The 24775-nt window shown below is 41.7% G+C and overlaps 2 protein-coding genes across 2 annotated transcripts in view; both read right to left on the reverse strand.

Moving 5' to 3' along the window:
- Positions 1-24775, reverse strand: part of LOC105691578 (cAMP-specific 3',5'-cyclic phosphodiesterase) — a 290405-nt gene that overhangs the window by 253533 nt on the left and 12097 nt on the right. The window lies entirely within an intron of this gene.
- LOC110117339 overlaps positions 1-24775 on the reverse strand; it is a 91262-nt gene that overhangs the window by 17009 nt on the left and 49478 nt on the right. The window contains exon 4 of the mRNA XM_048654720.1: positions 22786-23293. Coding sequence (XP_048510677.1) covers positions 23290-23293 — 4 coding nt within the window. The 3' untranslated portion in view covers positions 22786-23289. The remainder of the gene's footprint in view (positions 1-22785; positions 23294-24775) is intronic.

Below are 24775 nucleotides of genomic sequence, written 5' to 3' on the forward strand. Positions count from 1 at the left end.
CTCCCTCATCAACGCTCCCGCGTACGCGATGTAAGGGGTACACCCACCGCGTATGTGCCGTTAGCAGTTCAATTTGTTCGTGCGTGAGTTTTTCTTCGATGCATCAGGTCCCTGTGACCGCCGCTCGTCTATTCTTAATTGAACGTAGAGACAAAAAAAAAAAACATGTCCAAAAGCTGGATAGTCAACAACGAGAAAGTCGATGAAAAAAAAGCCCGAGAAAAAGCCCCATTTTTCCCTCCGAACAAACTCTCTATATTTGACGTGAGGAATGATCGTTTGTTTCGTCCGCTTTCCGAACAAGCTCAAATTTGAACAAGCAGATTTTCAGCGAGCCGTATTATAATATGTACAAATATGTCACGCGTCTTGAATAACAATTTGAACTAGCGGTGCTGCTGCTGCTGCTGCTGCTGCTGCTGGTGCAGGTGGTGGTTCTGGTGCTCTGCTATCATTTCTCACTTGTTCGCAACGTTTGCATTTTCAACCTCGCATACGTGTAGCCGTAGAACTCGCCCCGAGAATTTGGTTAACTTTATACGAGTGAGGTAATAAATTCACATCTATCTAGGTAGGGTAACGCTCGTACCTACGTTTATCTGTACGTACGGCTTTTACCTTAAATACAAGTGCACACGACTTGGAATTTTATCCAACGAGCGCCAGGTACAAGCACATACGCCGCGCTTTTTTCTACTCCCTTCTTCTTTTTTTTTCGGTAAAAGTTTCGTAACGGCATTTGATCCGTTGTCCGAAAGCTCTCCGTATGCACGAAGGCTGCTCGAATACGAACGAAGCGAAAACATGAACATTATTTTATGATTCATCTGTGACTCCATTGGAAGTGTATCCGAAGTTATTCTAGCGAATAAAATAAACTGAGTGAAAAATAAACGAAAGGAGAAGATAGTCGTCACGCGACGCTTATGTAAGGAGTCCGAACTCGAATTACGAGAATATAACACAGAGCCTCGGCTGATCTACTTCAAGAAATTCGCCACTTCCTCGCTTATTATATGTAGTTAGATTCATGTAACATCGTAGACTATAATTTCTAAGAGACGTCTGAAAACTCAAGATGTTCACTTCTGCAGCCCGCCCGCGCGAACCGCGCATTATAGTGGACGTGAGCTTTCTATAGCTATGGTTAGGTATTTTTTTTTCAATCGCTATCCGATAAATTCATTCTGCGCACGTTGCTTTATGTTGTATAGATATACGTGTGATAAGTTCGGTATTTCAGGAAGAGTTAGTAAAAGCAGCGGTGATTTTTTTTATCATTCTTATCTCCAGCTGGCAAAATCCACACGAAATGAAAATTAAAAAAAAACCAAACGAGGAAAAACAGTCTTTTTTTTTCATCGAAAACGGAAAGCAGGAAACGCACACTCGTATCCGATTTATGATACATACCTATGGAAGAAGCACCGATTCGTTTACTATTACGGTACCGTGAAAAAATCTCTGTTAATCGAATCTGATCTATAGATAATTCGAGAGCTAATGATCTATCCGTCGCAGTTGGTTATTTTTCCCGCGCACAGGAGATTTCGGTGAAGTAAATCGTGAAAAATGAATTCAATCGGTATCGATCGATATGAGTGAAAATTCTACTTTCGACGTCGTGCAATAAAAACTCATCATTTTTCACTCGCATCGAACGATGAATTTTCTCCGACAGAAATATCGGCGGAAAAAAACTGCGAACGTACAAGACGACGATAGAGTGCACGGGTCGATTTTGATAATTCGATCGAAGTGAGGAAGGTTTTCTTCTTTTTTTTTACCAACTCTCGTAGTAATTATAATCACACGTGTTTTATCTTGCGTTATCGTCGTTCGGCTTATCACTTAAAAGCACCGGACGAATCGTCGCACACGTCGTACGAGAGTAAACACAAACCGTCACAACGACACTGTCGGTGATAGCATTCGGAGGCGCGAGTACACCCCGTCCATTGCCTGCGCGGCGTCTCGACCGCAGCTGTACGAGCGAACGCGGACGACGACGACGACGGTGATGGTGATGGTGATGGCGATGACGACGATGACGATGGACCCCCTTCGCTCGAACAGCTACATTTTTTCCGCGACGCGTCGAGTCCAGGTGGGACTGAAAATTGATCTTACTCGTATCAACGGGGGTTGGACTCCCGCACCTGCCTTTATCACCGATGCCAAATTACGCTCTATGGATTATTAAACGTAACGTCTATCGGGTTGCGTTACCGGTTATTCGAAATATTTCATTTCGTTCGTCAGTTTTTCCTCTCATCATTTTCCGCAATTTATTTTTCTCTCCGCTCTCTATCCCCTTCAAGATCCGTCGAGATACGCGCACCCGCACGGGGATGTAAAAGCTTGATTTTGCGCGCTTCGCGTCGTCGTATTGGCGTTGACGACGGCCGAGGCCCGACTGAAGCTGGGGGAGGATGTCGGCGTCGTTGCTCAGTGACGTAGGACCCGGAAAAGCACGAGCTTTTTCTGGGGGCGCGACGCGGACGTCTACCTATGGGGAACTGGGTCATCCGCGGGAACATCGACGTCGGATTCCCAAATTGGAAGAATTTCATATTTTATTACCCACGTTTGTACGCCCCTTCGTTATTTTTTCATCGATCCTTCTCATCCATTGCTGATATGTCAACTTCGAGACACTTCTAGGAATAATGAAAATTTCTACCCGCAGCCGCAACGATCGGAAAAAAGGTCCAGCGCGTCCGGCCTCCGCAAAGTACGATGCAAGTCTTACATCGACGTCCGTGTAACAACATCATTCGCCGAAGCGTTGAAAATAATTCCCTCGTCGCCGTCTGCGTAAATTTATATAAAAACGAACGGGGCGACTCGACGTGTGCGGGAAAAATTGTCACGACTCGAAGTCAACTGGGTCAGGATGCACCACGTAGGTATATCTTGTAAGTTCGTTGAAAACTTTAGCGATTCCGGACGTCGTATCGATCATACGAAGTTACGTAGTACTTGCACGGTTCTCGAAACAATGGCGTTTATTAAAGTTATACCGTACCTATATATATATATATATATATATACCGTACCGAAGTGTATGCGATATAAAATTACACAGAGTATGTCGAAGTTGACGGACTTGCCGCCGCAACACTCGCGGAAATTACAACCAGATAGCAATCAATTGAAAAACTCTACGCGGCCACTCAATCATTTTAGTCACAAATTCACCCGTGCATCGCGTATATTTCCTATGCGTTTTGTTATCCTCTTCATGCAATCATATAAACTCGATAATTGCCTGTTACCACAGCGGAAGAATAAAAAAGTGGAGGGACACGGGAATGATATTTTTTGCGATTCACGCTCCGCACCACCGACACATCTTCTATTCATTTTACCCATATTCGAGCAATTTACCGATGAATTTGCGGGATTGAAAAATCCCGCTACGTTTCAAAACAATTGTAACATCGCATTGCGTTCTCTACTCACAACATCGTACGGGATACGTTACGGGACACGAGTCCTCGAAGGAAGAAAGAAGAGAGGAGAGAGTATTTTTTATATTCTCGGGTTATCCGAAATCAGGAACTTTTTATTCGAACAGAAGATTTCCGGATCTTAAAAAGCTCGTAACCTCGGAGGTCGAGCGTTGATGAGGAGTTTCCCCGAAGCGGGTACGAATCGAGAATTTCGGGATCCCAGAGTCAGTCGTGTTTTACTCGAGTGTACAAATTCACCGAAGATCTACGGAGATACCAAGATTGAATATTATTGCGCGTGTACGCCACCGTAGGTGCGTTGCGGAGGACTCCCGAAAATCGATTACCCGCGATAGTAGACTTTCGGGGGAGGAAAGGAATTACACAAATCGGACGGAATTAAAGTGGATCATCTGGTCCGATCGAATCTCCCTTTCACTTCACGGAAACGTGTGTCACACAAAGTACGTTGATTCGAAAAAATTGATCGGGTCCCTGAACAAAAGTATGATACGATAAAAATCCAAGTAAGATCCATTTTCCCCTTCTTTTTTTTTTCGTCACAGAAATAAAGCAACGTCGAGGTAAAGTTTTTGACCTTCGCATGGCGTGCAGGGGATGACGACACAAAGAGCGAACTGTTCGGATCTTCTTGAAGGGTGACGAAAAGCCACGAATATATCTTGGCAGCGGCTAGAATATAAGATGCGATCTCTGGACTCTCGCGCGTATACTTCGTACGGGAAGACAAAAAAATAGATGAATCATTTCCGGGGATCCGGTCGTTGCTTTTTTGAATAATTATTGTTACCTTCTCTCCTATGGAAATGACCCGATCATTAGGACAGAACGAAAAATCACCCGATCTCGACACGACGTGATATTTCGAGATGTACCCCTGGGATCGATTGAAATTCAAAAATTTGACGAACAATGTACAAATACGAAGGGCTACCGCAAACTGAACTGGTAATGATTTCTATATACAACGAAAAAATAATAGACAGATATCGTACGCGGTTAAAAAGAATTTGCGATGAAAAAGATAATAAAGCGGACAAGCTCACGCGCGGGTTATCGGTTATCGTCAGCGTTTCTTAGGAGGAAAAAAAAAGGAACGAAGATGAGGGAAAAAAACCAAAAACCCGTAGTTCGTGACCTAGAGGTTCGGCATGCGACGCGCGACGGTACAAAGGAGAGCTATTCAAATCTGTTTGGGGTGAGTGCCAAAACGCCACAGAAATCTTCGCGCCAATAGAAATTGAAATAAAATAAAGAAAATGTCGAAGTCATTCGCAATTCAGTCGTTCGTAGCGTAGATTTTTTAAGACCCAGCGACGACGGGAAGAATTTTCGTGTCGCGTAATAACTCGATCGCGCAGAAATCTGTGGCAAAAAAGACCCCCGAAAGAATAAAAATGAACATCGTCCCGCAGATTGAGGTCGTGTAAGTATCTGAAAAAATTCGAGTAAAAATCGGGTGGAGGACCGACGCAGACCCGTTATCAACGGGGTGAACGGTAGAACGGGGCTCGAAACGTCCCCGTTGATCAGGAGTCCCTCGCGGACCCTTCCCATAACGGAGTGACCATCTCACTTTGCAGTAGCTCTTCGTCGACCCAACCTAACCAATGGGAATTACACCGTCTCGACGAACCCCATTCACGAGAGCCAAGATCGAGCTCGTTTCTTAACAACCGCGCGGTCCTGAATTTCAGGATTTCCATACATGCAGTATACCTGCGTACGTCGGACCGTACAGACTTTTGGATGAGCTATCAATTAGCGGGGCTCCCCAAAATTTAATCGTTACCCTCGACGAGTTCCTCCGACCTAAGGTGTGAGAGAGATGTGCGCGAAGGCGATCGGAAATTCGACTTTGATTTCCCGAGGCCTGGGATGATTGTCTGCGTAAAATCGTTCACCCGGACCGAAACTCTGAACTTCCTCGGGGTTAGCCGGGGGATGAGATCGTTGATTTTGAAAAAATTCTTCTTCGTCGTTCCCTGTACACTCGTTAGCTTCGATCGAATGATTTTTCCCTCAAACACCAGTCTAATTCTACTCGCACACGCAAAGTGACTCGTAGCACCGTCGCGATGAATATCGCCAATTTCAATTCGTGGCGTAAATAAGACGATCATTTTTTCGTTGAAATACCAGAGAGATATCGTTAATCCGAATGGCGAAATCCTCAATTAGCGCCCAGTCAACGATTCTCTCGAACGTAGGAGTTGTTGCACGGAACCTCGGATACACGTTTAAATAATTAACGACGAGTGATCCGCATTCAGAGATCCGTTGCCTCGAATCTTGATCAGAGGTTATTATTAGCTTGAAAAAAGGAACTCCTTTTCCTCAAATGGGTCACCCTCTACATACGGTTTGTACCCGATCTTTGCTGACGTCATCGCGGGGAGCATATGCGTTATATATGTACACGTAATAGTCACGATGGTATAAAAGTCTACTGACCCGTGAAAAAATCCATTACATGTCCATTAACCGATGTCAGGAAATTTCCTCGCATCGAGCCAATTCGAATTCACATTTTCACCACCCATAAATAATATTGCTACGCATAATATCGACCTGAAATTACCTACCCGGATAACTCGATCCCGAAGTACATGTTACACCAATTCATGCAATTCTCTTCCACAATAGTTGTATCGGAGATAATAATCCGGGTAATATAATAAACGACTTATTTTATTCAGTGAAGAGGAGATAAAGCGGGACGCTTATAATGCCGACTTTCATAATGGCATCGTAGAACATGCAGCAGCTCCATAATCTAACAAAGTACAGCAATATCCCGGCCTCACAATACCAAAGTATAAATGTGTCCCGTTAAATGAATGTAGCGACATGAACCCGTTCCACACAATTTCGAGTTCCCAGACGTTCCTTTCATCTCATAATCACTGCTGAAGAATATCGTGCATTTGATTCGGAAAATTAGACTATCGTCGAGGATGTGGAGTCAGTTTCTGGTTTCGCTGCCGCACGTCGCGACCCCGCGGCGTGACAGTCCGGAAAGATCGCATATTACAGCCACCTTTAAAAATTCATCCTCGACAAAAAAACTCAAAAAGGAAGAAAAAAAAAAAAGGAGAAAGAAAGGCGTTCTAACGTGAATTTGTCAGTTCCCTGCGTTCAGTTAGCACGATATCGACTTTAACGAGAATGACCTCTTCTCAATAAAGGGGTGGAAAACCAGTCAAAGGACACACGCGGGCGGACAGAGTGGCGTTCACCTTGTGGAGGGAACCCCCGCGCAAGCCAAATTTATCCCATCTCGACACGTATTATATACGTGTGTTGTGTACACGGGGCGGACAATTCGAGGCAACTCTTCGCCGCCGGTAGCTGAGAGCCGAGGTGATGAAAAGATTACAAATTTGGAGGTGATCCGAAATTTCTTGGAATTTTAGCGTCGAAAGATGTATTTTTCTTTTTTTTTTCAATAACCAAAAGTGACACGATTCGTCGAAAATTGAGTTTGCTACCGGGGGATCCGAAGGCTCGTCGAATTGGATTGAAATGCCTCCCATAGCTGTCTGATATGTAAAACTGATTTTCATTCCATCCGACGCGGTGGGTGGAACTCGGTTTCAGCCGTGTCTCGTCGCGTGCAATATGAGCGAATAATGATTCTTAAAGTACGATTCTAACGCACGTTGTAATTGAAGTTGTCACGTAAGCCGTAAATGGATGTCAGGTTTAAATAGACAATTGCAGCCTGCGCTCGGGCTCGGTAGTCTCCGTTAAAAGTAGTGAGTGGTTGATTGCTCCTGGTGATGATGTAACTTACAACAAACGAGTTTTGCATCAATTAATTGACACGTATACATGTGTGAGTACAACGCGTCAAATACTGATTCCTATGTATACGCATACTTATATCACCGCATTATATTTTACAGGTCATTTCGATTTACGCAGAATTTTTATACGACGAGTTGTGTAGGTTATCGCGTAATTACGTGTTACGGACTAACGGAAAAAACGTCGAAAATTCGAGAACGTGAGGCAACCAACACAGAAGAGAGAAAAGCAATTGTTGCGTTAATATTCTAACGGAGTCAATCGTGGAACGATGAATCCTAAGTAGAGGCCGCAGTGTTGAACTTGGAGACTTTGAAGTTTGACAAAATATAAAGAATTGTATAAAACGATAAAGTCGTCTGTGCAAATACCAATTAGATTATAACTCCGGCGTCACGTTTCAGTGACTCTACATTCGCGTCGTCGAATAGATTTGATTAAAAGACGAGAGGATCACTTCGCTATCTCCTCTTCGCATACACCATTATACATGATGTATGTGCATTTACGCTCTCCGCATATTTTACGGACCAGACACTTACCATTCTGTCCTAGTTTTTTTTTTCTCTTCCCTTCTCTCTGTATCTTCGAATTTTCACCCAGGTAATCGGAAATAGTATCTCAAACGAAAGTTCAGCTTTTGAAAAGTTTAACGTCTACAGCATTCGCGTTCTTACACGGCAGTCTGTGTATCGATATCCCCGATATTTCTTGTATTTTATGAGACAAGAGTGGTATCGGTGGTGAGGCTGTTTCTGACCGTCGGTATTTACGCCTTTACATCGCAAAATTATTGGCCGATATAAAATACTCTGGATCAACCGCCGTAAAATGGCCGCGATAAAACGGTATAGTTTCTTCTAATGTTGACAAATGATGATTGAAAAAAAAAAAACGAGCGTTTTTATTCTGGACCGAAAACTCAAAAATGAGCGATCGGAATTTAGAGAAAATTTCAGCAACTGTCAAAGTCTGTGACGGATTGTTTCATCGGTCGTACGAAGCTATACCTATATACGTAGCAACAGCTGTTTCTCAGAGCAACTTTATATAGGCCAACTATTGTAGTAATAGCGTTACCAACTCTAATAGAAGTCGCGGCAGCTGCGATACGGTTGCGATCTGTATCTGGACATTATCTTCTTTGTCTCATCTTCTTCCTCCTTCTCGATATCACGCGCCATGCCCGATCGCAGCAGCGGCAGAAAATTGCCAAATAACTTTGATATCGATCGTAACTCCTCGATGTGGTTGAAATTCGTGAAACTATTTTAAAAATTAATCGAAAGACAGGGAACAAGGATTCTCGCGGGTCCACTACGCATTGCCAGAATTCGAACACGTACGTACACAGAGGTGTACGATATGCGTCAAAAGATGATAGCCATTCCCGGGAACCACCTACCGCGTAACATACAAAATGGCAATAATAATGAGAATAATAATGATAACGTTAATAATAATCCATAATCCCCAATGGTACAATTTGTCAGGGGGCTGATGTGGTCGCGGATAGATATGTCTCGCATGATTATAATATGGATAGCCAAACCGTCGTAATTCCATTCGAAAACCATTGGGAACTTGTGTTCCAATTATTACGTTGTCCGAAAATAGATTATCACCGTATACCAATTGAATTCACATATTTGAAAAGCGGCACCGCGAATATGTAACCAATCGTCACGTACACCCGTGTACTTACGGCGTTAGTTATAGTGAAAAAATTGTCGACGCTCGAACCATCGCCGTTTATACATTATCTAGGGAAATACCGATATACCGGGACCTGTAACAACGTTACCCGTACCTCCACCCACACGTGCAACGTTTCACTTCATTATCAAGGAAACCCGATACGTTTTCAGTTCTCAAATCGATCTCGCCAACGATACCAGACACAGCCACTCGATGCATCTACGTTGTACGTGCGCACCAAAGAACCCGAGGAAATGCAGTTCGATCCGGAAATGTAAACAGAAGCTCTTTCGCGTCGGTGCTTATCAAAGTTTGGCGAAGCTTACAACGAGAAAAAGTTGAGTAGGTATCCTGCATCCAATAGGTATAAACTATCCACGAACCTACAAGTGCACGGATACGTCTATGTATACCGTGTACTTTACAGCGGCTGGGGCAAAATTGCTCCGAAGAATACACGTCTGCAGCGAGTTCAGAGTGTATTTCAAAGCACACCGTATGGTTTGGCGATGGGCGATCGCGTTTCAGTTCTAGACGATTTTCGAATGTCGGTAAATTTACCGCGTAACGCTGAGAATTTGTCGGAACGACGTTCCGCGTATTTTTCACCTGATTTTGGTCCATTACTCGGGAAGCGCGAAATTGTTACGTTCGCGGAGTGAAGTGAAGTAAAGGTGGTTTTAAAAACCGACGAAAATCTGACACGGTTGAACGGAAATCAAGCGCCGTACCGAAGCAACGTGGGAGGGGGGAAGGGGGGGGAAAGGACATTTTCAATAGACTTTGCGAAGCGAGCGCCAAATGATGAGAATTCTACCGGGAGTTGTACGTACGTACGTACGAGTACAAGGGGACGGTGACAAATCATGATATTCCGAGGAGACTTATCTGGTTTTTCTGGAAAACCTTCTCTAAAAATCAAGTCGCTTTCTCGAGTGGGCGATCTCAGCGAGCTCTCCAATGTTTACACGAGACTATGGCCCACTCACGCCCCAAGGATATTGCCTGAAGCACGGTACCCGGGTATACCTACCAGCCCCGACACAGGATTACTAAAGAAGGATCCAAAGCCTCGTCGAAATCCAGTTGACACACAAAGAACAAAGCTTTCTAGGTTCTTTTTTTTTTTTATTTTTATTTATTTATTTTTTTTCTCCTCCTCTCCCTTAATCTACATGTATAGAAATATTATTTGCAACGATACAATTTTCTCTCTGTACAACTATTTGTACGATCCCCCGCAAGTTTCGAAACAAGATTACAGTTGATTATTGAACCAACATTTGCTCGGTAAATACTTGTCTGATTTTTGACGAGAATTGCGAGTCGTAGAGAATATCTATATATTTATTTGTACATCTCTGGGAGGCGTAGCAGGAGCTTTCACCACTCTATGTTTTCCAGTTAATACGTCCAACAGTGTTTTCAAATTAGCGATGAACCGGTGCTATCGTAGATAAGTAAAGTTCAGAGTTAATTTATTAACCATCGACACGCTAAGGTATACTATAGATCGCTCGGAGAATTCCGGAGGAGTAATCAGTAGTGCGACTCAACGACTGGTCAGACGTTCGACAGCCGCGCCGCTGTAGGTAATGGGTGGGGGGTAATGTTTGAAAAGAAGCGAAAATCACCGAAACGGTTTCACTTTTCAGATAGTCTCGTTTGGGGGAAACATCGCATCGCCTTATTCGTCTGGAATTATCCATTACTGCAAAGTTATAAATATAAAAATTATCATCACAAATCAAGGTTGAGAGCTTGGAATATTTTCTTTTCAATTTTTATCCGCGTTGGGACATTATTTTATGACGAGAAACTCGATTCCGTTGCAACGGATATTCCGACATCTGTTTCGGTTGAAAAATTATTTGAATACGAATTTTTGAAGACGATAAGTGAACCGGTCGTCCAACTGCCGGCGATCAAATTTTTAAATAATCTTCGGTTTCTTTTTCTCGTACGAAAATTTATTCGCTGTATAAAAATGTTGACGAACAATTCTCACTTTGGAGAAAATCGGATTAACCAAGACGATGGTTCGCTGATTCGCTCCGCATTCGTCTCTTTCCAAATACATACACAGTACTGCAGATGAAACGTAGAAAAAGGTGTAGCATCGCTTTTCCATCTCGTCGGTCAAAATCCCCTTGGCGCCCGTTCGTCGGAGGGATTTAATTACAGGCAAGGAATTTCCAATAATCCGATAGCGCCAATGCATAGACTGACCATCCGCCGAACGTCGAACGGTTCATAAGCTCATATCCCTAGAAACCCTACCGAGACTTTCAATGAAACAAAAACGGAGAAAATGACCGTATTTTCGAACAATCGGTCATTTTTTTTTTTCTTTTACAAAACCACCGACAAAGTTCGATCAAGGGATAATTCGAACTCTGGAAGCTTTGATGAAATGAATTTGAAAAATTCACCGATACCCTGCACAAGCATTTAGGTATTGGGTACACAAATCTCTCGTACTACAATTTCACCACCCGCTTACGAGTGGTGAAAATTTTTCAATAAACGTCCCCATCAAATGTTACGGGTAAAAATTTTCGTGAAAAAAAAGTCTCGCGCCAGATATCGAAAAGCAATTTGGCACGCGGTCGTGAGCCGCACTAGAAAGAATAATTCTATTTCTTTGTCACGAGTAAATCGACCGCGACACCTTGTTTCGGGAGTAAACTTTTTATCCTTTCATTTTTCAGGAAGCAGCTTACTTTCCACATTAGAGAGGAAAAAGAAATACCGCGGGGCTTGAAGTTGAACGAACGGCTGCATCAAACGACGATTATTTTTTGATTTAATATAAAAATACGAAAACTTAGAAGAACGGCTTTTCATCCGAACATGACGCGACTCGATAAAACTTGGCAAACGCGAATCGATAACACGAATGCATGCGACCTGGGAATGAAGATAATTGAAAGGGAGCGAGTTGTTGAAAGAAATGTCGCAATGTTAATCTAATTTATTCATCACCCCTTGCCCCTCCCACCCCCTTTTATCTCTCTACCTCGGTCAGATCGCTCATATTTACTATGTGATCGTTAGCGACTTGTTTTCATTAAAAAAGATAATTGAAAATTCGGTTACCGAATACTACGTGATTTCCGATCTATCTCAAAAAAATTTTGGATTCCGAAATATTTTCCAAAAACCCATCAACGAATCGCATGGAGCAGGGGTCGTTTCTCCTGTTTTTGCCACTTTAGCCACGAGTATAACATTACAAGTGTATTATTTCAGTAATTTCATTTCCACTAAATATAAAACACGAGTACTGTAGGTATATAGGTGTATAATATTCTCTAAAAGCGGCGAAATTTGCAAGTGTAAATCGAAAAGTCGTATTAGCAAAACGAAGCAACGGAATATCCTTGCGATGACGGTAACACGCCGGTCGTTTTCTGTAACAAGATAAGCTCAGACGATGCATAATGCATAGATAATAAATAAATAAATAAATGAATGAACTACTAGCAGCTGGCTAGACACCGAATGGCTGTAGAAACTGGATTACCGGATGCTTCCAGCTGCATTTTTGCAAGTACAAACTACTTTTTCCACGTCGCTTCGATAGTTTACTAGAGAAATTACGTCAAAGAGTATTTACGCGGTGAGGAAACTTAACGGAGGAGTTTTTCGTCTATTAGAATACGGTCGATTTTCACATACTTACTGTATGTGAAATTCTTTTTATTCCATATTTTATTCCACGCGGTTGAAAGGAGGGGAGGGATAAATTGAAAAACCGAAATGTAACCAACAATTGTATCGATGTATTTCATCGATGAGAATATCTACAAAAGCGAATAAATGTTTTTTCTTGAAATTAGTTCAACAAAATTAGATCTCCCGGTTTTCCCGCGGAATTATACAGTAGCTACATCGACATCGAAGGAGTGATAAATTCTTCGAAGGGTTTCGAGTATATCGGTGCTTGGACCGTTCGTCACTTGGGCGGATGGAAATTGGTTCAATAGAAAAGTTGAGTAATAGGGAAGGACGGAGGAAAAAAGGGTCCTTTAGATCGAGGGCTCGTACCTCTGGGCGTTCGAAAGTTTTTCTTCAAACCCTGCACACACACGCATATGTATACCTACACGCACATAGGTACGAAAGGACTGGCCATTTTTAAACCACAAAGGTGACATTTTGTTGGGTTAAAAAGAGCCCAAACACGCCTGTTTTCCCACAAGTTCTTCCCTCGAGGTCTCGTTAAGGTCACCAGGTGGCCCACCCTTGCGCTGACCTAAGTAAACGCGTAAGTTGAACATGTACAAGACTACTGTGGTGGTGTAAAAACAAAAATTATAAAAATAAAGAGAGAAGGGAGGGAAGCGTCCGTTGATTCGCGTAAGTAAATTGAGCGAAAGGAAGAGAAGAAAAACGTTGGAAACGTCTCGCGATGGGTTATATTTTATTTTTTTCAATCAGAATTCCCGCGGGAGTTGATACGACTAAAATATACTTAATCAAATACGAAAGACGTCGTGCCGGAAAAAGAATCGTCGGGTGAAATTTGGGGGGGGTTTATCGGCCGGCGATGTTCGTGAGAAAAAAAAAGAATGAGGTAGAAGGTAGGATTTGGGTAGGTCGATCCTCGCGGGCTCCCGGGTATCGCGAGAAATTCAGTACAGAAGCCATCCGACGTATGTATACGTACAAGAAAATAAGGAGGTTGGAGCTGCCGGAGTTATAGGTGTTGGAGTTGGAGGTAAAGGTAAAGGTGGGGGGGGTATCCGAGATGATATCGACGACGAAATAGATAGATGCCTTCCTGTAGGTATAAGAGATTTGTTAAATCCCTGTGCCTGCAGTCGGGAAGATCTCGGTCTGGTCCAATCGGCGAAAACTAACACCTTCTAAGTCCGAATGACGGTCGAATAGCTCCGACGTCCTTATTCCGCGAATTCCGAGTCAAAACCTCGGAGAGCACAAATCTTCATCCGATCGAACTAATTCTCCCTACTGAACGATTTTTCCCTTCCGTCTCGTCATTGACTTTTTGTCTTCTTTACTTTCCCGCGTTATCTACAAATCTCAGGCCTCCCGCGCAGCACCTCGATACGAAACACGTTTTCAATTTCACCATATTTAGTACCCTGTTACGGGGGGTGGAGTTACGCAACGAGATCGTTTCCAATGCCCCGCGGATTCCGAAGGCAAAGCCGAACGATCCCCGTGACGTAAATTTAAAGATACGCGCTTTGCCTTCGATCTCGGTTCACGGTGATCGCCGATATACATACGTCGACTACACCCGTTAATTTATCATGAGTTAAGATGGGATTCGGATCCAAAGTTAGTTCGCTGTTCATACACGCGTACCCTGTACCCGCCAGTTATCATATAAATAATTTAATCTCGAGTGCGTACGTATAACGCGGACGAGCGGAGAGGCGAAGCGAATTCACGTGTAAGATTTTCGGTACATCGAGATTGAGTCACTGACCAATTGTGACGAAGGTTTTGAACAAAATGGATAAATAATTAATTATTTATTCGCGATGTTACAAGGTCAAATACGTCTAGATTCATCGAAGATCCGCGACCGGTTGTCGGTGAGGAGATTCAATTTTAATTGTCACAGGAACAGGACGACCTCCTGGAAACAGAGGACGAAAAAAAAAAAGAAAGAGCGGAAATTCGAAGTTGAGAGAAAGAGCGCGATCGATTACTTCGGCGGAGAACGGGGATGGACGTGTATCCCGCACGTAACTCCCGTGGCGCACTCGAAGCAGGGATGGAAAAAAAAATTAAGAGAAAAAAGATCGAATGTCTCCGGATAATCGAGCGGCAATCAAACGATCTCCAATGAGACTCGGTGTGTAAAGAGACACTGTAATCTCGTCAGCGGTCTCTCGTGATCGATATAAGTTTCCAACGCATGCGCCCTTATATTTTCAACCTTGTATGTTGTATTAATATTGCAAGGTATTTCTCTCTTCCTTCCCTGTACAGGTAGATATATCTCACGCGCACGAGGGATGAGATCGCGGATGTTGCGGGAGTCGCGTAGGAGAGTAGTACAAAAATGAGAAGAACGATTTTTTCGGATAAATCGAACTCGAGGGGAGAGAAATTATTTGAAAAAAAAATATAGATATGTATCGCACCCCTTCAAGGGTAGCGATAAGGGGGCGAATAATTCATCTGCATTGAATGAGCGATCGCTCGAATCATTCGACATTTATAGAAATCCCTGACGACCTCGATTAACCATCGCCGCGCTCGCTCGTCGTCGAGGATCCCAGGGGCTACTCTCTAGACCCTCTCTAGGCTCTCCGCGGAGCTTACTTCGGGAGTAAAAACAACTTCCACGGTTTTCGAGCCGCATCTGCGGTCGTAAGACTGAAACAAAATGAAATATAAAATAAAATGGAAAAAAAAAAGAATACGGAGATGAAGAAATAATTTCCCTCCGCCATTCGAGTTGACTTTGAAACGACGACGAAATCTAACCGACTACAAATGAAAATCTCTGGTATGTATCACGGGATAAATAACTTCCAGTCAGATTAGGTTCACCGGACAATATAAACTTTTGAATAGTTTTATGACAACTGATATACGTAGGATAAAAAGCAGCCCCGCATTTTTCCTTTTTTCTTTTTTCCTCTGCCAATGGAAATTTATTACGTTCACTGCGTGCGACTAATATTATACATATCGAATGCATTATACACCGCGTATAAAAGGTCACGTAACGAATGCGGAACGATCGAGCTCTTGCGATCAATTCTCAACGAATATCGAGGAAATTTGATATACGTTACGAAGACTCTGCGTAAAAAAATATGGAGAGTGGAATGAGATAATGTAAACGAAACGTCACCTGTCAAAATTCAGTTTCCGCGGAGACGTGGATTAAATTTTACAACGTTACAGAGACGCGGGCGTACGTATACGCGAGAGTATTATTATACCGATGTGCGGTTATATTTTAAAACGTTGACGCAGCTGCAACACTGCAAAGCATAGTAAGCGCGATTACTTTCAAAAGATAATGAAAATCCCTTGCACTGTACTTGGGTACTCTACAAAAGCTGTTAAAACGGGATTAAAATTATGACGGAGGAGAAAAGAGAAAAAAAAAAAAAACCAAGAAAAAGAGAAAGAGAGTTATAATAGATTGAATTCTCATGATCTTCTGAAGAAACTACATTCTCTCGCATTACAGATACCTACAATCGTATACATTTGTTCATTGTTTATGCCATTGAAGCACTTTACCAAATTCGTATCATTTTTATAGAATATACATCGTACATGGCACGAAATTTACCGGCGTAATTAATTCTCATTTGGTATAAATTCCTTATAGATGCATAATAATCAGATTTCAGGGAGGGTTCAGCGACGAGATCAAGTTAAAAGGTGCAGAGCTATCGATCCTTGGAGCTTTGTAGCCGGAAGGGTGGCTATTGTCGACGACCGGGACAGGGAGCGATCGAATTTAATAAAATAGGAGCTTGGATAAATAATAATTAATGAGTGACGAACTACGGTGTCCCTTTGAAGGTAGCCTGTACCGATATATTGATCGAAATATGACGGAGCGTGCGGATAGAACGTAGAATATTTTTCCATATTATAACCGTATTGATATTGCTATTGTACGGTCGTCGAAGAATCATAGATCTAATGGAAGAGTGAACGGGAGATGATTGAAATTGTCGAATCGAAGAGTTGAAAAACTTCGAAGAAAAAAAAATACAACCGAGTAACATTATTCGTAAAAGAAATTAAAGTGAGAAACTGAACAAACATAAATGCGAAAGAAATTTAAAAGAAAAAGCGTCCACCTCGAGGGAAAAAAATGCTCGGAGTAAAAGCACTGCAAGAGTCTTAAATTACTCAAAGTTAACCGTGTTACTCTCAAGTTTCAAACTACTCAAAACAGGCTTTAGGTGCGCGTCCACGTCTCGTAAAGTAGTTAGTTGATTTTCTGTTCCCAACGAATTGCAGACGGTGAGTAGGTAAAGCATCTGCGTAATCTCTTCATCCGTTTAGCCTTCCTTTCGATCAATCGCTTGCGTTCGAACTCCGTGGGTAGAAATTAGACCCGAGTCAACTTATTATCGGATATAACGGTAAAAAATGAAGATCTCCATTATCGCCACCGAGAACTTTTCCAAGTACAGCAATCCTGTTAAGGTATCCAGAAAATTCACGCGGATGAGTCGAATGAAGGAAAATCGAAGAATCTCCGTAACGATTATTGGCTTCTAATCCGGTCAAACAGTTTGCTCATAGTTCGCATATTGAAATAGTTGAGTCGAGAAATTTTCCGATCAATTTTCATTGTATCCGAATGAAGTGAAATTTCTGGGGTGTGACTGGAAAATCCTTTTTTACATACATGCGTAAATCAATCATATACATACGTGTATTGTATATACATATATTTCTAATCCAAAGTATGCTGTAATTTTATCGTTGATGTTGAAGTTCTTTTGTATTCGGGTGAGTAAGTATTTTCAGATTGATCCGGAAGGAACTCAATTTATTTCAATTCATTCTGAAATCCAATAGAAATCTACGTTCGTCCCAAAGGATCATTATTCATTTCAAAGTTATGAATATCCATAGAATACACCACATATACCGCAAAACCAGAAAAGCGTCGTTTCTAGTGGGCGTCGGAACGTCAAATAACAATTTAAACCGTCTGTCGAACTTAAGTGTCGAAGCTTTCGAGCTCTCTTGGACTTATGTATAAGCTCTTTCTACTCGCATAAACGTCTCGCGATTTACCGGAGAGAAATCAATGCCCGGAATTTATTCATCTATCTTTTGAAATTTTCTATCCCGTTCAATAATAAATAGCTTACGATGATTTAAAAACTTAACCATTCAACAGACAAGGCTTAGTTTTTGTCGAATTATTCGTTGTTGCTTGAAAGGATCTCTTTTTTTATTTTTCGTTCTTTGTTTTCCTTTTCGCCTCTGAAATAATCGAGTTACCGAGACTTGTAACCCGTGAGATTTCAACTTGATCGGGATGAAAAAGGAGACGAAAAAACTTGTGAAACAAAATTGGAAAATTCACACAAAGAAAAGAAAAAGAATTCGGAATAGGACCATATCGTGGGATAGAAGTTTCAGTTACCTAAATAGTTAATAGTTTGAAAAGCAAGCTCCTATAAAATGCCGCTTTCCGGTGAGAACTTTCTCATTAATTATTCGTTGGTGAAATGCTATTATGTAACTATAGGGTAATAAAGAAATCGGAAACATGAGAATATTCAACAACAAAAAAAAAGGACGACCTCATCTTTACGATTAAAGTTTCTATGAAAATGGCTGTAGAAATGCAGAGAACTATCGATAGACAATACTCCCTTGCACGTAAATTGTGGCAACTTTTACCGATGCGGTGTATACCGTCATTAAATTTTCACCATGCATGAACCATAAAGTCGTATAATATCACGCATGCAATGTTTATCGATTGCGTAGTAGAATAATAAAATCCGTATAATATCAACTTTACAATACGGAGGATTACAATGATTGCATCGAACGCCGGACCCCTCTCTGTAATATTGCGCGATGTGGGTCAAACAAGTCGCGCTGCACGGAACATAGATATAATTATTGAAATCCAGTGATGTATTTACAACGAAATATTCACCGAACACGTCGATACGAGAAACAAACAAAGGTGGGGTAAACACATCAGACCTAAGCGTGAGTATTACAGCTTCGACGTAGGGCTGAGAAAGCGGAAAACGCAAAGAACAATCAGCGAGGAATATAAGTTGGAAGAGATGCGCATCTTTTCAACTGAAACTTCTAATTACTATACACAAAGCTAGAAGCAGGTAGGTACAGTCAAACGAACGAAGAACAAAGGAGCTAACTTTGACTCGACCCTCGTTACATTTCTCGACCATGATATGCCAAGCCACCGTTTCGTTTGATTATACATGGTACACACACTATACACGTACCAAGTAAAACTAGAGCCATGTGTACCTATAAACTTACAGCTTCTTTGAAACGGATATTACACGACGGATTTCAAAAGTCTAATTACATTGCAGAAGAAAACTCTCGGGTGGAAATTTTTTTGGTTCTTTCATTTCTTTCCGTTCGGATGGAAAAAGAAACCATCGTAAAAATAGTGGGTTGATGCTAAGGACAGAAAAATATGTCATTCGATCGAAACTATGATATCGTCGTAAAGTGGAATGGAAACATCGCTCACTGCTGAAAATAACATTATCTGCAGGGTAGCAGCTGTATAAAGTCTCGCTGCATTATAATTTTCGTCTTACGATCCATCTCGTATAGTTACTTCACACCCCGTCTCGTATCTGCGTGTCTATTTTACGTAGCAGGTATAGCCGGCTGTGAATGAATAGACGATTTCCAGTCGCAGATATAAAGTCAGCGTCTAACCGCAGGACCTGTGACGTGGAACTAGAAGCTTTTTAGTGGCAAGGTGAAAAAGATGGAAACAGAAGAAAAAAAAAGAAAAAAACGAAGAAAGCATCTGCCGACAGGGGCGAAAGGATCGAATATTTTGGTCAGGCTTTACGAGCGCGACATGCACCTTCGGAAACCATCTTTCACTTTCGGTAATACCCAGGAAGTGTTTTCTTTTGTTCAACCGTCGACGGGTTCGACCTTTTTTCGTCGCGATTCTTTTTTATTTGTTTCGCTTTTCTTTTACCTTTACCTTCTTCATCTCTTCTCTTCATTCGTCCCCTCGTATGTATATACTTTTTCGGATTAACGGAAGTAAAATGCCAGTGAAAGTCGCGTAACGAAACCGATAAGGTTGTACCGAGGGTTTCGAAATGACGACGCGAGGTCGCAGAGATGGTAAAGAAGAAGAAGAAGAAGAAGAAGAAGAAGACGGGAAGGTTACAAAGAGGATGGTATAGGACAACCACCACCGCCATCACCACTACACCGCCAATCCAGCAGCAGAAGCAGTGGTAACAGCAGCAGGGTTAAAAGCAACAGGCAGCCAATCAATAACGCGCCGTTCTCCCAGGGTGCGACTTTACTAACTTCTACTACGCAGGAAACAGCTTCGAGGTCATGTATCTCCCGCGATCTCGTGACTTTTCATACATATACCCGTCATTTTTACTAATCTATACTTATTTTATTCTTTGACGTCCCTAACTCTCGATTACTTCGCGAAAAAAAAGGCACGGTTGTCCCCGAAGATCGAATTATTTTTCTTTTGCCGCGTACACAATACCTCGTTAAAAATTGAAACGATAAGCGCAAGCTGTGGTAACGTTGCCTTGGGATATGTAATAACGCTGCGACACAACGAAAGAAATTTCCATAATAATTATACAAACGTTTATATATGAGCGGGGATCTCCGATGGATTTGTATATGGTATAATATGATATAGCTATACTGTATTATGTTACATAGCGGCACGTGATCATTTATTCTACAATGAAAGCGCGGGTGCGCGAATACAACAAGAGGGAATAAATGCGATAGAATGAAAAATAAAAACATACTTTATTGCGGGGTTGGGGTGACAGCTGTCCGAAACAATAGAAACCGCGATCATTGTATGTACCACGCACATCGCAAACCCCTGGGTGTACGTACAGATGCTCGTGTGTTTGTATACGGGTAGATAATCAGGTGGCGGATATCGCACCAGACCTCATAACAAACAATCGCAAGCTTGCGGTAAAAATAGCGCGTGGGTATTTTTAGAAAACAAAAATACAAACTTATCGAAATAACAGTGTTTTCGTGCGACCCGACAACTTGTACTTACAGTATTCTCCGAAAGTGATCTTAAAACTCCACTGCTTATGATACGTAATATTCGATGAGAAGAATTGTAATACAACGGATTGTAACGTGTATTCGCATACAACTGATGCAATCAACCCCAATTCCCACGAATCTTCGAGGGAAGGGCTAATTTCTTTGGTGCGCGTCATCGGCGTGTTTACTCAACGCCCTCAGAAATAACAACGTGCGAGGTTGAGGGTTAACGAAGGGTCCACTCTGTTCGTGGGACAGTGGCTATTAATTTTCGAGTAAATTTTCACGCAAAATTAAGAGTGGTTGTTGTTTTCTTCCGACAACAAATCACCTGAAAATATGAATACGACCGCGAGGCGAGACGAAGACCCGCCAGAAAACACTTTTCACATATTTAGGATGAAATCAGTGCTCCGAAACTTGTACAACCCCGAAGGAAAAGTTTCGAATCATAACCGGATCCGAAAGGGCGTATTCGAAGTACGACGAGGTTGTAAATATTTTATGCTTTCAAATTTCATCGGATGACGCTCAACGTTGGCATCGAACAATAAATAATGAAAAGCCACGACTCCACAAAAGGGTCGCAGCACAATGGCCAAAGGGTGCAAGCCGGGTATCGGCTTAAGTTGAATGAAAAGTTATTTTGGCAATAATGAAAATATCGACGATCTCATGTTCGAAAGAACGAGGATTGCCATTGTTACGTTACATCGCTACCGAAGACTGATACCCCGGAAAAGCAAAAATGCATTTCAGTTTTTTAGAAAAAGCAATCATATCTGGTGCCGGTACATTTAAATTCGTAAGCTTCTACTAAAAGAGAAAAATCCGACGCAATTAGCGGCTGAAATTCCTTCGCACGGTTACGTTTAGCTTCACCGTGTAAGCCACTATGGAAATTACGTACCCACCTAAATGTTTCGAACGAAAAAACAGACGAAATGCAAATAATTAAAATCCTACGGACGGTACAACGAGGGACTGGCATGTTCCGGACTGGGTTCGGGTGGTCGTGAGCCGTTTCACGGAAAAAGGAACCAAAGGAAAAATATGAACCACATACCTTGCGCGGAGAAAAAATTTCATAAATATCACATACAAAGTTTATTCTCACATTCTCCAGGGAACATTCACCGCCGCTCTTTAATTCCTACGGCGCTGCATCGATAAAAAAAAAAAAATAGCTTTCCGTTCGTCAGATCGTCAGACATGGTTAGACTACAGGTGAACGTCAAGGGTGTATAATAACTTTGGTTCGTAACTTTTTTTGTAAATCACACGGAAAATTTCTCAAAATATTTCACTCGAAAGAGCGAAGTGAACAATATTCTAGCTTCAGCTGGTGTTCCGTAGAGTCTGTCTTATAATCGAAAACATACTATGTGCTGCACATATTGTGTACAAAATATGCACATATATAAACCTTTTTTTTTCTGTTTTTTCCAACGTAAAACCACCGTATCACAGCACATCTACGGCCATATGAACACGCTGAGATTTTCGAGCTCCGAATTATTCCGGAAAAAATAGAGAGGCTTTGGCTTAGGTCCATCTACGTTGAAGCCGATTCCAGTGGTAGCTGCGGACTTTAACTTGCTTCTGGCGTATATACATAGGTTTATGGCGCGTGTATAAAATTTATGAGACAGCAAAACTATGAAAAAAGTACAATTTGGTCACGCGCCGGATCGGTTCGTAAAGTCAAAAAACAAATGACCAGCTTTTCCGAGCAGTCGAACGACATCGTACGATAGGGTCGTCACGCTCCGGGCCACCTTCTAACAATTGACAAAGTTTTCTAATGCAAAAGTGTCAATCGAATAAACTCATGTAGGTCAGAGGCATCCCTCCTTCACGAAAAACAAAAAGAGCCTTGCAAATCTTGATCGAGATTTCGTCAACGATCAATTTGATAACCGATGATGGGGTTCTGGACGGTTGAATGTGGCATCATTTTTTTTTTTTTTTTTATGTCCTTGATATCTAAAGCTCATAAATACAGAGAATATAGTGAAACGCTGTCACTCACCCCAAATTGAATCAATTCTTCGTCAGGATTTTGTTACGTCGCCCACCGTGTCATCCGTTCCGTAGTTCTACAGGACGATTGCAATACGAGCTGGTACAAATGATCATCTGAAAGCTGGAAAAAACATCTTGCCCCGAATGCTTTTTGTTCGGATCAGAGAAAGATCACATTTCGAGTAATTAGTGCATTAGACAAGACATGAAAAAATTCCACCGGATAATATCATAGACGTGCACATGCGAACCATTTTAGATTAAATGACCGAAACGTAATGAGCATGCACAGACGAATTTGTGCACATGTTTTTCATGACGATGGTGAGTGAACTTCTGTGATATTGAATAAGGATTATGGTAAAAAGATGATACGAAAATTTATCCTTGGGTAGCAAACTGCACTACAGAGTATATAATATGGTCAAGTACATTTCCACTAAACTCACCCCTGAAAAATGTACACGCAATTATTTTTTCAAAATCCATTCGTTAGCCTTTTTCCCGTGACTTACCTGAAACCAAAAGAAAAGAGAAATTATCGATACGTGTTATTGATTCGCCTCAATTCGAATATTGCGAGAAAATCTGATTGCTTGGAAATGCCTTAGGTGGGACTTTCGAGAAACTTGCGCAAGTGTCAACTGACCATAAAATGATTTGTCGAGCTTACCGACTCGACGGGGGTAAATTCTTCGTTAACAGAAGGTGAGCTTTCGTACCGACGAGTCGGTAACAACGGCCCTTCGTCGAGCTTTTTTTATTGACAAGGAGCTTATTCCCGCAAGCTTTAAATGTTTTATCGACATTGGATATCGATGCGTTACTTCTTCTTAGATTACCGTAAGAAGATGCCACCCTTGGACGTTGGGAAGGTTAATTGATATTGAATTTCCGTACGACGTATTTACGAGTTCAATGCACTTCGATACGGTAAGACCGCACTAGCACCTATCAACTCGCACTACTTTCACTCCGACGCAATAATACGCAGTGGCTGTGAAATGAAAAATGAAATAAAATATCAATCACCTCGAGCCAAAACACCATTCGATCCATCTGAGGAAAACAAGAGTTTGACAAGCTTATTATAATGCTAATTTTAACGCGACAAAAATGTAAAATTAAATGCTGAGCTGAATACCAAAATTCGCCCAACAATATTTTATCTACCTCATGCTAGTCTCATCGTAAGCCACAAACGTGATTCAAGTCAAAAGTCAAATCGTAACAGACGAAAAACAGGCGGTTGGGTTTGGCGAAGTAAAAATAAAAAAACAAATCATAAACCAACATATACCGTACCGTCACGGTTCAGCACGACCGCGTTGAAAGTTGACGTTACGGTAATCGCAGGGGTAACTGTAAGCTGAATAATTATGGCGGGTAATGATCGATATAAAAAGCTCGCGGATATTACGCTCTCCTTCAAATTGACCGTATTATTATTATTATTATTGTTTTCAGCCAGAACTTTTCGAAACTGTGACACTTGCAGGACTCAATTATACACAGCCAGAAAAGAGGTCCTGTTTCGAAAAGTTAATGACGAATTGGAACTCGAAATACGACACGGAACGAGACGAGCCTTGTAAAATTGATTGAGTTATCGCCAATTTATCGATCCAAAAAGTGCAAAATCAAGGATATCTCGATGAAAAAAATTCGTAGCTCAATTTGGCCGACGGATTCGTATTCCTGAGGTCAAAATACATTAGAAAAGCGTCATACGATCGATTTCAAAAAAACTTCATTTTTGGCCCAAAAATCGAAAAAATCCAAAGGGGTACCCCTTGGAATTTTGTCGATTTTGGGCCAAAAAAAAAATTTTCATTTTATATGCTATTCTGATGTATTTTGACCCCAGGAATCCGAATCCACAAATTAAATTGATCTATCTTTCAAATTAATCGAATTATCGCCAATTTTTCACTTTTTGGAGCAGAAAAATTGAGATATCTCGATGGGAAAAATTCGTAGCTCAATTTGCTCAACGG

Source organism: Athalia rosae, chromosome 1, assembly GCF_917208135.1.
Source record: "Athalia rosae chromosome 1, iyAthRosa1.1, whole genome shotgun sequence".
Taxonomy (NCBI): domain Eukaryota; kingdom Metazoa; phylum Arthropoda; class Insecta; order Hymenoptera; family Athaliidae; genus Athalia; species Athalia rosae.